Raw genomic sequence first — 13,622 nt, 5'->3', positions numbered from 1 at the left:
AATGAGAAAACATTACAAGTTTGTTATTAATGACGATTTATATTTACATGATCAACTTCCAACAATCAAGTCATTCCATTACCTTCCACATCCAGGTTGGCTGTTGTAGATATAGAGCCTGTGGAGTTGGTTGCCCTGACTTGGTAAACTGTGGCATCGTTCTCATTAGCAGCAGCGATGACCAGTTGGTAGTAGCCTCCCTTGAACTCCTGGGCTTTGATCTTGGTTCCATCTGCCAGGATTTCCTTTCCACCGCGGTACCATTTTACCACAGGCTTTGGATAACCCACCACCTTGTCATAGGAATGATAATCTCATTAGATAATGCACTGAAAAGGAACTCAACACATAGACATGGTGTAATGTGGATTAAATCGACTACCTTAGTGACAAAGGTGGCATTGGCTTGGTATTTGACAGTCATGTCCCTGATCTCCTCCCTGAATGCAGGAGCACGAGGAGCCTGTTCAGACTTGGGAATGATAGGCGCCGAGATTTCACTCCAGTCGCTCTCGCCGCCCATGTTCTCACACTTGACACGGAACTCATACTCGAAGCCCTCGATCAAGCCTTTGATCTCATAATTGGTCTCCGCAATTTTCTTTGTGGTTACTGACATCCACTTGTTCTGCTTCTTCTCACGTTTCTCCAAGTAGTAGCCAGTAATTTTGGCACCACCATCGCTGCTTGGAGGCTTCCAGCAGACGACACAGGAGTCATTGGTGGAGCTCATAATGAAGGGCTGCTGTGGGATGCCAGGTTTTTCTGAGAAACACACAGAATGCTACATTAGTGCTCTACTTGTCTCATCAGTCGAATCTCTCTACATTTCAGCCACAAAAAAGCAAAACTGGCGAACCAAATGTGAATAAACAAACTTACCGAATGGGCTCTTGATGATGAGCACTGATGGGATTTCCAGAGGCTCACTGACTCCATACTGGTTCTGGGCAGAGACTCTGAAGTAGTAGCCAGCACTCTCTGTCAGGTTGGGGACACGGCAGGTGTTGCCAGAGACAGAGGAGGACACCAGGTGCCATAGTTCTCCTTCTTTGGCCTCACGCTTCTCTACAATGTAGTTTGTGATCATGGAGCCACCATCATCCTTTGGAGGCTTCCAGCTGATGATAACTGAGCTCTTCAGCAGGCCTTCAACAACCAAAGGGCCCTCAGGTGTGCATGGTTTATCTGGAAATACGAAAGGAAGAAATTAGTAACAGTTTTCCTTAACATAAAAATATATCATATAGATTAATAGTTACTTGTTGGCTGAAACTACAAACAAGTGCATGTTGAGCTACAAGCATATAACTAATGCTTACTAAAACGTAGACACAATTGTCTCTTTTACCTTGGATTTCAACACGTAGTGAAGTGTCAACGGTTCCAAATTTGTTGCTTAGCTGCACCTTGTAGCGACCAGCGTTTGTCTTTCTCTGAACGTTCCTCACCACCAGGTGGGTGTAGCTCTCTGTGTTTTCAATGATCACATTCTCTGAGACATTCAGAGGCTTCTTTCCATAGAACCACATGATCTGGGGGATGGGGCGTCCAATGTAGACAACATGGAGACGGAGGCTGGTGCCTGCTCCAGCAAAGTACTTGTCCTTGAGTGGGAAGCCAGGATGGAACTGAGGAGCTGCTTGCAAACGCAGTTTGCCACTGGTTTCGATCTCTCCAGCCTCGTTGATAGCCCTACAAGTGTACACGCCCTCGTCTTCCTGCTCTTCTGTCAGAACACTGAGGGAGTGGTTTCGGCCATCTGAACTCATCTTGTACTTGCGGCTCTGGATCAATTCCTTGCCGTAGCGGTACCATTTGATCTCGGGCAGTGGTCTTCCAATAATACCACAGGTCATTGTGCCTGACTCACCAAGCTTGGTGGTTACATCTTTGATGTCTTCCTTCAAAGCTGGAGCTTCACCAACTGCAGAGACAAAATAAGAAAAGTTTAGTCAAAATCTAAAATCAACTTCAACATTGAAATGTGTATAATGTAAATAAAATGTAAAATTGTTAGAAACATTGTTAAGAGTCAGGTCACACCATGAACTGGCTGAGACTTGTTTTTAGCTACTGTAATGCAACATTCTGTTTAAAATATTTGGAAATAAATAAATTGTCAACTAAATGTTTTAATGAAATATCACATCAATGTTTCTCTGATCAGAACATTGAAAGGATCTGGACCGCAGAAGCTCACCACTCAGTTTGGTCTTGATGCCCATGGGTGTGCGACGAGGTCGACTGAATCCTGTCTCATTCTCAGCAAAGATCCTGAATTCATACTCAGTGGCCTCCATTAAGCCACCCATAGTGAACTGACGATCCTTGGAGCGCTCCTTGTTGGACTTCTTCCAGGCGCTCTCCCCAGCCTGCCTGAACTCAATCCAGTAGCCCAAAATCTCTTTACCTCCATCATGCTCAGGCCTGAGCCAGTGGATTGTGATGCAGTCTTTAGTGACAGAGATGATGTCAATTTCTCCTGGTTGGCTGGGTTTATCTATAAAGGGACACACAAAAGGAGATTAAAACTCACACTTTGTTCGACAAAACTCGTTCCTAAACATAAAAATAGATGAGCAAAGGCTAAAATGACCTTTATGTTTCCAACTGGTTTACATTTCTTGTAACGGTCTATTTGTTCTACTAAGTTGTACCAGAGTATCCATTTTGGAATATGCATCATGTAATATTAACTCACCAAATGGATCTTTGCAAACCACGGACTCTGAGGCAGGACCAGGCTCACTCTGCCCAATGTCATTCTGAGCCACCACTCTGAACATGTACTCTGCATCAGGGATGAGGCCAGTGACATTGTACATGGTGGTGGTGATGTGTGTCTTGTTGTGGCGGACCCACTTCTCTGTTGACACCTCCCTCCTTTCCACGTAGTAGCCTGTGACACGGGAGCCTCCATCATCGCGAGGCCGAGCCCAGGACAGAGCTACCGTAGTCTTGGTCACTTCCATGATCTCTGGTGGGTTGCTGGGTGGTTCTGGTGGACCTGGAGGTGAAGCATTGTGTTAATAGAATCCGTAGCTTAAACACTTAAGCTCTTAAAGCAGAAGTGAGTGATCCGGTCGTTTTCGCTAATGCTGCGTTCCAGGCAGGCTTTTGAAATCGTAAATTACAGCTTCAAGTCACAACTTACGACTTTGTAGCGTTCCAGGCAACCCACTCGTGTTTTTCCGACCTGTTTTACCGGTGAAAGTCACTAGAACGGCCACTCGTAACTTCCGACCGGTGAACTCGTACCAGATCGAACTGGTACCACTTCACGGTCGGAAAAATACGAGTTTCCTTGAACGCACCATAACAGTCCTCGTCGCTACGTCACCACATTCACGGCGTTCCTTGGCTGCACACACAGCCCTGCATGCCGTTCTCTCTCCTCATTGGATAAAAACTGTAGGATACGATAAATGTTTTCTCTTCGGCTCAGAGCAGAGCAGAGGGACTGAGAGACCCGTGTTTCAGTCCAAACACTCTATGTAAGTGATTGCTGTCGGAAGATATAACTATTTAAGACTTATATTAACACAAATATATCACTCACTTCTGCTTTAAGTGAATTATTTTGGCCATGCAATGCAACATCAATACTCACAAAGTGGTGTCTTTGGTGTAACAGCCTCATCAGACTTGAGAGATCTGCTGACGCCAAACTGGTTCTCAGCAGAAATCTTGAAATGGTACTGCACGTTCTCCTTCAGGCCCTTCACCACCAGCGATGTCTCAGTGACCCGGGCATCCACAGTACACCAGGCGGCCTTGGGTACCTCTCGCCTTTCCACAATGTATCCCAGGATGTCAGAGCCGCCATCGTCTGATGGTGACCTCCAGCTGACTCGGACTGATCTGGCTTGAATGTCATCAAACTCCAGAGGACCTTCTGGAACATCTGGGCGACCAATCACCTTGACCTGAAGGAGTAGAGAGGAACACAAACACAAATTTCACTTAAATGTATTTCCTCATTTTACTTTTGATACTGGAGGACATTTTATTGTTTAAAGGTTTGTTTCAACAAAATCTGCCACAATAGCTGCTCACCTTGATGTACACTGCCTTCCTGCCACATTTGTTCTCCAGCACCAGGTCGTAGGTACCAGTGTCGTCTTTGTGTGCCTCTTTAATGACCAGCTCAGTGATGTCATCATGAGTGGCAATCATGGCACGGTGGGAGATGTCACGACCGTCTTTGGTCCACTTGCATGTGGGAATGGGTTTTCCCTTGATGGGCACAGACAGATGGATGACTCCGCCCTGCCGCACCACATAGCCCTCCTCGTATTTATGATCAAGCTCATAGTCGGGATAACCTGAAGATGACACAGATTATGTTTTTGTCAATTAATTTACAAATTACAGAAAAAAAAACATTTTAAGTGACAGTGTGATGGTTAACTGCAAAATCAGATTATAAATTATTAAATTGTTCTCCTACCAAGCATCTCCTGGACTTTAACCACTCCTGGAATCTCAGCAGGCTCTCCAGCGCCACCGGCATTGCAGGCAATGACTCTGAACTTGTACTCGGCGCCCTGGGGCATGTGGGTGAGGGTGTACTCGCACATCTTGGTAGGTGTGGTGTTGCACAGTGTCCATTCCACCTGGTCCACCTTCTGCATCTCGATCAAGTATCCAGTAATCACAGCACCGCCCTCCTCTTCAGGCGGCAGCCAGGCCAGAGAGACTGAAGTCCTGGTGGTGTCCGTGACTCTGGGCTCAACTGGACAACCTGGAGGTTCTGTTCAACAACACAAAAAAAATCCATAAAACACAGAATCAAAACTGGTAATACATATTGAAAATAGGTGGTGGTTTTTTGATTATTAAAATTTACTGAGCATCATTACAGTAACAGTTGTCACGTACCAATTGGATCCATGGCGACTGTGATTTCGGAGCTCTCGCTGGGTTTGCCGGCTCCCCTTGAGTTGATGGCCGTGATACGATGTTCGTACTCCAGACCCTCAATCAAGCCGGAGGAGCGGTACCTGGTCATGGTGACCGGGTTCTTGTTTATCTTCATCCACCTGTCAGAGTGGGCCTCCTTACGTTCAATGATGTAACCTGCAATGGTGGAACCACCATTGTCCTCAGGTGCTTGCCATGTCAGTGTCATGCCCTCGTGGGTGACATCAAGTACTTCTGGTCTGCTTGGAGGTCCAGGGATGGCTACAAAGGAAAATCACATGAATTATATATGAGAAATTGACCGGGCTGAAGGACAGGAGGTGATAAAATAGCATGATGTCTTGAACACATGAAATAGATAAATGGCTGAAACAATACATAAATGAGTTTGAGCTGTGTAAGAGTTTCAGTAGTATAAGTGGTTATGCTGAACTGTTTCCATAGGAGTTTTGTAGGGAGAAGTTTCATGAACTAGATGGTGACCATTAAGAGTTACTATTTTTTACTGTTACATGACCAGTAAATTATTAATTAGAATTGTTGCATTAGTTGACAGAAAAAAGGTGCAGAGTTTAGCCTTTTGGTTGCTACGGCATTCTTGGTAGCCATTAAAGTGTTACTGTGTAATTGTAAACTTATTTCAGTTGATTTCTTGACAAAAAACAAAAGGACTAGTAAAATCAAAATTCAGCAGTGTATGCTGGCACAGGAAGATTACAATGACGGGGGGAACTCACTCTTGGGACTCTTGCACTCCACCACCTCAGACTGCAGGAAGCCACCTACACCGAAGCGGTTCATGGCAGCAGCGCGGAACACATATTCTGTTCCCTCTGTCAGTCTTGTGAACTTGAAGCAAGGTCGGGTCACCGACTCTGAGATGGTGATCCAGCCTGGCCGATGGGCGTCACGCTGCTCCACCACGTAGCCACCAACATTGGCTCCACCATCCTTCTCTGGAGGTTCCCAGCTCACTGTCACTGACACACCGTCAGTGTCCTCAATCTTCATTGGGCCAACAGGGATGCCAGGTTTGTCTGGATGGACAGAGCACAATTAGTCTTTAATGTTTTGAATCTGAATTTCATTTGTAGAATAAATCATCAAAAGATATTGTTGGTTAATGCATTTTTGATTCTTAAACCTTAAAATTAAACTCACACACAAATCTCTTCTGTGTAACTAATTTGAGTGAATGAAATCTCCTTACCAAGGATGATGACCTTGATGACCTCAGTTGCCATTCCAATGGCATTCTTCACCTCCAGTGTGTAGTCTCCCGTGTCATTGATTGTGGTTTCACGGATGACAAGGTGGGTGTATTTGCCATTGCTGTCAATCTTGATACGATCCAGGCTGTCCTTCAGCTTGACACCAGCGAAGGACCAAGAGCATTCGGGGTGTGGTTTGGCTTTTATTGGGATGTTAAGGTCGATGGGTTTGCCGCGGTGTACATGGACAATCTTCTGAGGGATGTTGGTCATGTCGATCTTGGGCATCACTGGAATATGATGAGTTCATGAATTAGTAATGACAAAGGTGATTATGTGATGACTTGCAGATGTGTGTAGGTGTTCTCTTACCCTTGATGTCTTGGATTGTGACTGGAGTGACAGTGTCCATGGGCTCGCTGGCTCCTCTGCTGTTGGTGGCTCGGAGCCTGAACAGGTACTGGTCATTCTCCATAAGAGGTTGGATGGTGTGCTGGGACACTGAGGACTTGACTGTTGCCACAGTGCTCCACCTGTCTGTACCCACCTTGCAAGCCTCAATGGTATAGCCTGTAAGCCTGCTACCTCCCTCGTGCAGTGGTCTCTCCCAGTGGAGCGTGACAGAGGACTTAGTGACATCAATAACATGGAGGTTGAGAGGCACTGATGGCACCTCACACACCAGCACAGCCTCAGCTGTCTCGCAGGGCTCACCAATACCATAGATGTTCTCTGGCAGGACTCTGAAGAAGTAGTGCATACCCTCCTCAAGACCGGTGATCCTGAACAGGGTCTTCCTACACTCAGTGGTGACGGTCTTGTATGACTTCATGTTGGCGTCACGCTTCTCTATAATGTAGTTGCTGACATGTGCTCCACCATCGATGCTTGGCACATCCCAAGTGATCACAACAGACTCCTTGGTATAGTCCTTCACCTTCACAGAGCCTGGAGGGCCAGGAGTGTCTACAGGAAAGACATGGCAGGAGATAATCTGTCAGTGTGTGTTTACAGGTGTCTTTAAAATCACACAAACTGTTGAATCCCTGAAAAGAAAAGTGAATTTACTGGTGTGCACCTATTTGTGCACTTACATTTCCCTTACACTTCATCGTAACACAACTGTGCTCATTGTAAGCTTTGGATGACATACCATAGACTTTAACAAGGATGGTGACAGTCTTCTTGCCAGATGGGTTCTCTGCCTCAAGAACATACTTCCCGGAGTCGTAGCGATCAACCTTCTCCACTATCAGTGAGGTGTAGCTATCAGTGGTCTCAATGAAGCCGCGGCTCTGCAGCTCCACACCTGTCTTCCTCCAGGCCACCACTGGTGTTGGCCGCCCAGTGACAGACACAAACAAACGCAGTGTTCCTCCAGCGCGAAGACACACAGTTTTCTTCAGATCATCAGCCAGCTCCAGGTCAGGCATTTCTGAGCAGAGTGAAGGAAGAGTCAGTTTATTTCTGGCATGGCAGATTCCTCATTGTCTGGTGTAGGAAGAGCTCCCCCTACTGTTTACTTTTTATAATGCTTTAATAACATATTAAACAAATCTATAATGGATTAACTGCAGCGACTCACCAATTCTCTCCAGGGGCTCAACCTCAGCACTTGGGTCACTGAACTCCCCAGTACCGTTGTTGTTGATGGCAGCGACCCTGAATCTGTACTTCTTGTTGGCTGCCAGACCTGCAGCCACATACTCGTTGGTCTTGAGTGCTTTGGTGGTGGCGCGGTACCACTGCTCAGAGCCCTCTTCCAGGATCTCCACCACGTAGCCGGTGACGTTTGAGCCACCGTCGTACATGGGCCTGGTCCAGATCATGCTGATGCTGTGCTTTGTTGTGTCGGTGATACGAGGCATTGATGGAGGGGCTGGGGTATCTGGGAGGAGATGAAGATGGATGGAAATATATCATACATTTTCTTCAAGGGTCATTCCAACAGGTGGAAAATAATCAATGCAGCAATTTTAAATGAACTTTTAATTTTAAGATATTGCTCCTGTTAAGATTTGAAAATAAGAATGTGAAAGGACCGTGAGATGTCTTACATGTGGGATCTTTGCAGAGGATGTATGGTGAGGTGTCACTGGGATGGCTGTCTCCAGCAGCATTGACAGCAGTCACTCTGAACTGATACTCGCTTCCCTCCAGCAGGCCGGTGATCTTCAGACGAATGTCGTAGATGGTGTAAGTTCTATTCACTCGAGTCCACCTATTCCATGGAGGAAATGAAAGAATGCCATGAGAGAGATTCGGAAAGTAAAAACTAAAATCCATCCACTAAATTCCTTGTGTTCTGTTCCTACCTAGTACTGCTCTTCTCTCGTTTTTCAACAATGTAGTTTTTGATCTCACTGCCTCCGTCACTCTCGGGCTTCATCCATTCGATAATGACGTGCTCCTTGCCCACTGCTGTAACTTCTGGTGTGCTTGGCGGGGATGGGATTGCTGGGGAAGAGATCAGAGAGTCAGTTCAGGGTTTCTTTCGCAAATCTTTGTTGGATAACACTATCTAACTGTTTAAAGTGTGCAGTTGATATCACAAAAGGGACACACTTTAGTCTGAATTATAAAGCTGGATAATGGATTACAAAGGATAAAGTTTTGATTAAAGTTCAACAGCTTACTGTAGGCATTCCTAGCGATGATGGGGTCAGACTCCAGAGCAATTCCAGGTCCGAACTTGTTGACTCCTCTGACTCTGAAGATGTACTCGTTGTTCTTGATCAGCCTGGAACTGACACAGGACAGAGTCTTGCACTCGGTCTCCATGATGACCCAGTTGAGGCGGCTGGTCTCGCGACGCTCCACAATGTAATGGGTGACAGAGTCCCCGCCGTCCTCCAGAGGAATCTTCCAGGACACAGTACATTTCTCCTCAGTCACTCTGCTGATTACGATCTTATCAGCTGGAGCTCCCGGTGTGTCTGAAAGAGAGAAACCCAAAAGAAAATCCAGTGATTCACCTGTCTGTTACTCTATTAAATGTCTTGCTAACAGTGCTCTAAGTGAGACCATGACTTCAGTGTCTGAAATGATGTGATTACAATTTATTTTTGGCTCCCCACCTAGAACTTTAACATTGACAGCAGCAGTCTTGGTTCCACTGGCGTTCTTGACAGTCAGGATGTATCTGCCTGTGTCGTATCTGTCGCAGCTCTTGATGACAGCCATGGCTTTGGTGGCAGTGTATGTCAGAGAGTATTTCTCTCCGAGCTCCAAAATCTTCTCGCCCTTCGACCAGTGCACTGTAGGCTCTGGTTTACCTCCTACAGCGCCATCCAGGACGAGGTCGGAGCCAGCGCTGACAATGACTGTCTCACGAGCCAGCTTGCTGTCCAGCTCAGCCTTAGGAGGAGCTGCAGCAGAAAAGACACAATGCACATAAAGTTTCAGGTATTTGACAAAATCAAAATTTAAACTGAGAATGAACACAAAGTTTCAACCGTGCTAAATTTTCAACTCTGACTTACAGTATTCATCCTTGCATGTGACTGGTCCAGTGGACTCTGAGGGAGCACTGTGGACACCGGCAGCATTCTTGGCGATGATGCGGTACTCCAAGGTTTCTCCCTCTCCCAGGTTAGTCACAGTGAAGTAGTTCTCAGTGATAGTAGTATAGTTGCACTTGAGCCAGCGGTTGTCGTCCCACTCGTCCGTGCTGTACACCTTCTTCTCTACAATGTAGCCAACAATCTTGCTGCCACCATCATTGAATGGCACGGTCCAGCACAATGAAACAGAAGAGCGGCTGATGTCTGTCACCTCCGGTTTACCAGGAGGATCTGAAGGAGGAGGGGAAGAGGTTTTTTAAAACTATACCAAAGATTTAATCTCAAAGCTTCATTAAGGCTTTTATCAGGTTTAAGCTGAGTGAGATGAACGGTAAAGAACAGGTCTTAAAGTCAGATTAACTGACTATTAGCTGACATAGTGAAGAATGTGTCATTAGTTTATGCAATAAATGTTTGCAAAATTGGCATTTCCTTACCAACAGGATTGAGTGCCACGACAGGTCTGGAGGCCTCGCTGGCCTTGCTGAGTCCGGCGATGTTCATGGCGTACACCCTGAACTGGTACTCCAGGCCCTCAATCAGGCTGGAAACCTTGTAATGTGACTCCAGGCAGGGCAGTTTGTTTTCCCTCACCCACAGGATCGTGTTCCTCTCCTTCTTCTCTATCCAGTATCCTGTCACTTGGCTGCCACCATCTGCATATGGCAAATCCCATTTGATGCTAATGGCATTAGCAGACACAGATACCACATCTGGACGACTTGGAGGGCTTGGAGGAACTGTGAAATGAAAAATAGATTAGAATGGGAACTCTTGATTTGCCCTAAAAAGCTGAAAATGTTTAATAACTGCATCAAACTTTGGCGTGTAGTTTTGAACTTACCAAATGGATGCTCAATGACAACAGCAGCAGACTCAATGGACTTGCTGACTCCAAACTTGTTCTCAGCACACACCCTGAAGGTGTACTCCATGTACTTGGTAAGATGAGTCACTTTGATGGTGGTTCTCTTCACACTGGAGTTCACCACTTGCCAAGAGGCAGATCCAGACTCTCGCTTTTCCACAATATAGTTACTGATGTCAGTGCCACCATCATCAGCCGGCTCAGACCAAGACAGCGTGCAAGACTCTGAGGAGACTCCAGAAATTTCCACAGGACCTGTTGGTGGAGTTGGTCTTCCAACGACAACCACAGTCACTGTGAATGTCTTCACACCAGCAGCATTGTCCAGGGTCAGGTAGTATTTGCCACTGTCACTTCTCTTGCTGTCTTTCACCACCAGAGTGGTTCTCTCCTTTGTGGTCTTAATAGACACTCTGTCGGTTTCCTTCAGCTTCATCTCCTCCAGCTTCCACGTGACCTTGGGTGCAGGCCTGCCACTGATAGGGATGTCAATTGTGAAAGTGTTGGAAGTCTTGCAGGTGATGAGCTGTTTGCTGATGCTGCTGAGATCAGCAGTTGGTTCGATGCGCGGCTCCTTGATAACCACAGAGCCATGGGTACCCTGTGGGTGGCTGATTCCAGCATCATTCTTGGCCTTGACTCTGAAGTCATACTCTGTGTTCTCAATAAGACCCTCCACTAACATCTTCTGGGACTTGGACTCTCCATAAACAACCCAGCGGTCAGTGCCTTTAACTCTGAATTCAACAATGTAGCCTCTGATGCGGCTGCCTCCATCATGCTCTGGCTTCAGCCAAACCAGTGAGGCTGTGGAGCTGCTTGTGTCAACAACATCCAGTCTCTTTGGTGGAGCAGGTTCCTCTGTGGCAATGACAGGCTCTGTCAGCTCATGGGGCTCTCCCTGGCCGTATTGGTTAACGGCAATCACCCTGAACAGATATGGTACGCCAATATCCAGACCAGTTACCCTGATCATCTGACGAGAGCACTTGGTGCTGACCTCTTGCCATGCCAGACGACTGGCCTCGCGCCGGTCCACAATGTAATGATGGATTCTGGCTCCACCGTCGTTGGTGGGGGCATCCCACATCATTGTCAAAGCCCCCCGGGTAACATCTTTAAATGTGATAGCTCCTGGAGGTCCAGGTGTGTCCAGCACTTTGACAGTGAATGTAATGGACTTGCGCCCACTGTTGTTCTCCAGAGACAGGGTGTATTTACCTGCCTCATACCTTGTGCAACCTTCAATGGTAAGAGTAGAGAAGGACTCTGTGGTGTTGACATCAGCCATGATAGGCAGCTCACCATCTGCCCTTGACCAGGTAGCAAGAGGAGCTGGTTTGCCGCGGAAGGCAATGTGAAGCGTAACCATTCCACCATTCTTCACGATGTGAGTTTGCTTGAAATTGGCGTCAATGTCAATCTCAGGTGACGTAAGTCTGTCCAGAGCCTGAACAGCGCTGGCCATCTCTGAGGCTTCACCTTCTCCTGATCCATTCACGGCACTGATTTTGAACTTGTAGAGCTCTCCAGGTACCAGGCCCTTAGCCGTGTACCTGGTGTGGATGCAAATCTGGCTGTTGACTCTGTGCCACTCCAACAGACTGGCCTTGCACATGTCAATATTGTAGCCAATGATTTCCAAGCCACCATCAAAGACTGGTTTGGTCCATTCCAGAGTGACAGAGGACTTAGTGGAATCAATAACCTAATTGTCAAGAAAAAAAGAAGCGTTAACAGTATAATCTCTAATCTATTCCGATTCTAATTTCTATTACTTATTTTGTTTCCTGTAGAAACACAACACTTACTGGTCCAAAATAATTTTCATACAATACAACTCTGACAATATACATATGTATATATATTGCAATCATACCTTGATCATTGACGGTGCACTAGGAGTACAGGTTGGTTCTCTGCATTTGAAGAGCCTTGAAGTACTGCTGGCTGGTCCAACACCAGCGCCATTTTCAGCCATGACACGGAATTCATACTCGTATCCTTCCGTGAGACGGGTGACGCGATGCCTTAGCTCTGTGATGGGCCTCTTGGAGGAAACCTTCACCCAGCGCAGGCTCTTCTTCTCTCTCCTCTCCAGGATGTAGTGTTTGATCTCATTACCTCCATCCGTCCTTGGCCTGGTCCAGCCTAGGGTGATGCTGTCTCCTGTTATATGTGTGGCATCTGGAGTACCAGGTGCATCGGGCACGGCTGAGGAAGAGAGTAGAAAACATTGTGGGTTATAAAAATCAAGCTCTTTCGGTTGAGTCAATATATTGGAACATTTGTGAGTGATTTTACTTACTGTATTGCATCTGTGCAATGATGGGATCAGAGTCCAGTGGTTTGCCAACACCAAACTTGTTGACAGCAGAGATTCTAAACTGGTACTCGTTGCCCTTGATGAGGTTGGTGGCATTGTAAGAGCAGGCTTCACACTTGGAGGTGACCATGGCCCAGGAGATCCTAGAGGTCTCCCTCTTCTCCACGACATAGTGGCTGATGGCAGCACAGCCATCATTCTCCGGCGGGTTCCACCACACGGTGCATTTCTCAGCTGTGATGCCAGTGAAACGAATAGGTCCCTCAACAGGTCCAGGAGTATCTGATACAAAACATAGGTACGGGTATTTAAAAAAAAGACCTTAATGAGCTGGGATATTTTTGTAACAGAAACAAATGTGGAAATCTTCGTCTATAAGTGTTAATAAAAACACAATCATCTGTGTTAACAACAACAACCTTGTACTCTGACGTTGACGTCAGCTCTCTTGGTTCCTGAGCTGTTCTTGGCCTCTACAGTGTAAATTCCACGGTGGTTCCTGTCAGCATCACGAACAAACACGCTGCTGGTGCCAATGCCGGTGGTAATCTCAATGTCGATCATAGTCCTCTTGTCAATCTCTTTGCCATCCTTGTACCAGACAACTTGAGGAACAGGACGTCCAGTGATGCTGCAGCCGAGCCTAACATTCTCTCCGGCCCTAAGAGTGGCCACTTGGTCTGGAGACCATTCAATCTCAGGAGCAACTGCAGGTGCAAAGAAAATGA

The 13,622-nt window shown here is 46.5% G+C and overlaps 1 protein-coding gene across 1 annotated transcript in view; it reads right to left on the bottom strand.

Moving 5' to 3' along the window:
• ttn.2 (titin, tandem duplicate 2) overlaps nucleotides 1-13,622 on the bottom strand; it is a 254,218-nt gene that overhangs the window by 7,757 nt on the left and 232,839 nt on the right. Inside the window, exons 221-245 of the mRNA XM_083996112.1 lie at nucleotides 13,314-13,601; nucleotides 12,877-13,176; nucleotides 12,448-12,782; nucleotides 10,545-12,276; nucleotides 10,138-10,440; nucleotides 9,620-9,931; nucleotides 9,215-9,505; nucleotides 8,774-9,073; nucleotides 8,453-8,594; nucleotides 8,195-8,358; nucleotides 7,723-8,025; nucleotides 7,291-7,572; nucleotides 6,510-7,103; nucleotides 6,137-6,427; nucleotides 5,664-5,963; nucleotides 4,885-5,187; nucleotides 4,454-4,756; nucleotides 4,060-4,328; nucleotides 3,614-3,929; nucleotides 2,705-3,010; nucleotides 2,204-2,503; nucleotides 1,352-1,927; nucleotides 883-1,188; nucleotides 383-765; nucleotides 83-293 (exon numbers count right to left, since the gene is read on the bottom strand). Of these exons, the coding sequence (XP_083852238.1) occupies nucleotides 83-293; nucleotides 383-765; nucleotides 883-1,188; nucleotides 1,352-1,927; nucleotides 2,204-2,503; nucleotides 2,705-3,010; nucleotides 3,614-3,929; nucleotides 4,060-4,328; nucleotides 4,454-4,756; nucleotides 4,885-5,187; nucleotides 5,664-5,963; nucleotides 6,137-6,427; nucleotides 6,510-7,103; nucleotides 7,291-7,572; nucleotides 7,723-8,025; nucleotides 8,195-8,358; nucleotides 8,453-8,594; nucleotides 8,774-9,073; nucleotides 9,215-9,505; nucleotides 9,620-9,931; nucleotides 10,138-10,440; nucleotides 10,545-12,276; nucleotides 12,448-12,782; nucleotides 12,877-13,176; nucleotides 13,314-13,601 (9,210 nt within the window). The remainder of the gene's footprint in view (nucleotides 1-82; nucleotides 294-382; nucleotides 766-882; nucleotides 1,189-1,351; nucleotides 1,928-2,203; nucleotides 2,504-2,704; nucleotides 3,011-3,613; nucleotides 3,930-4,059; nucleotides 4,329-4,453; nucleotides 4,757-4,884; nucleotides 5,188-5,663; nucleotides 5,964-6,136; nucleotides 6,428-6,509; nucleotides 7,104-7,290; nucleotides 7,573-7,722; nucleotides 8,026-8,194; nucleotides 8,359-8,452; nucleotides 8,595-8,773; nucleotides 9,074-9,214; nucleotides 9,506-9,619; nucleotides 9,932-10,137; nucleotides 10,441-10,544; nucleotides 12,277-12,447; nucleotides 12,783-12,876; nucleotides 13,177-13,313; nucleotides 13,602-13,622) is intronic.

This window comes from Trachurus trachurus (genome assembly GCF_905171665.1).
Source record: "Trachurus trachurus genome assembly, chromosome: 21".
NCBI lineage: Eukaryota > Metazoa > Chordata > Actinopteri > Carangiformes > Carangidae > Trachurus > Trachurus trachurus.
The sequence above is the reverse complement of the archived record's forward strand: the minus strand, read 5'-3'. Positions and strand labels throughout refer to the sequence as shown.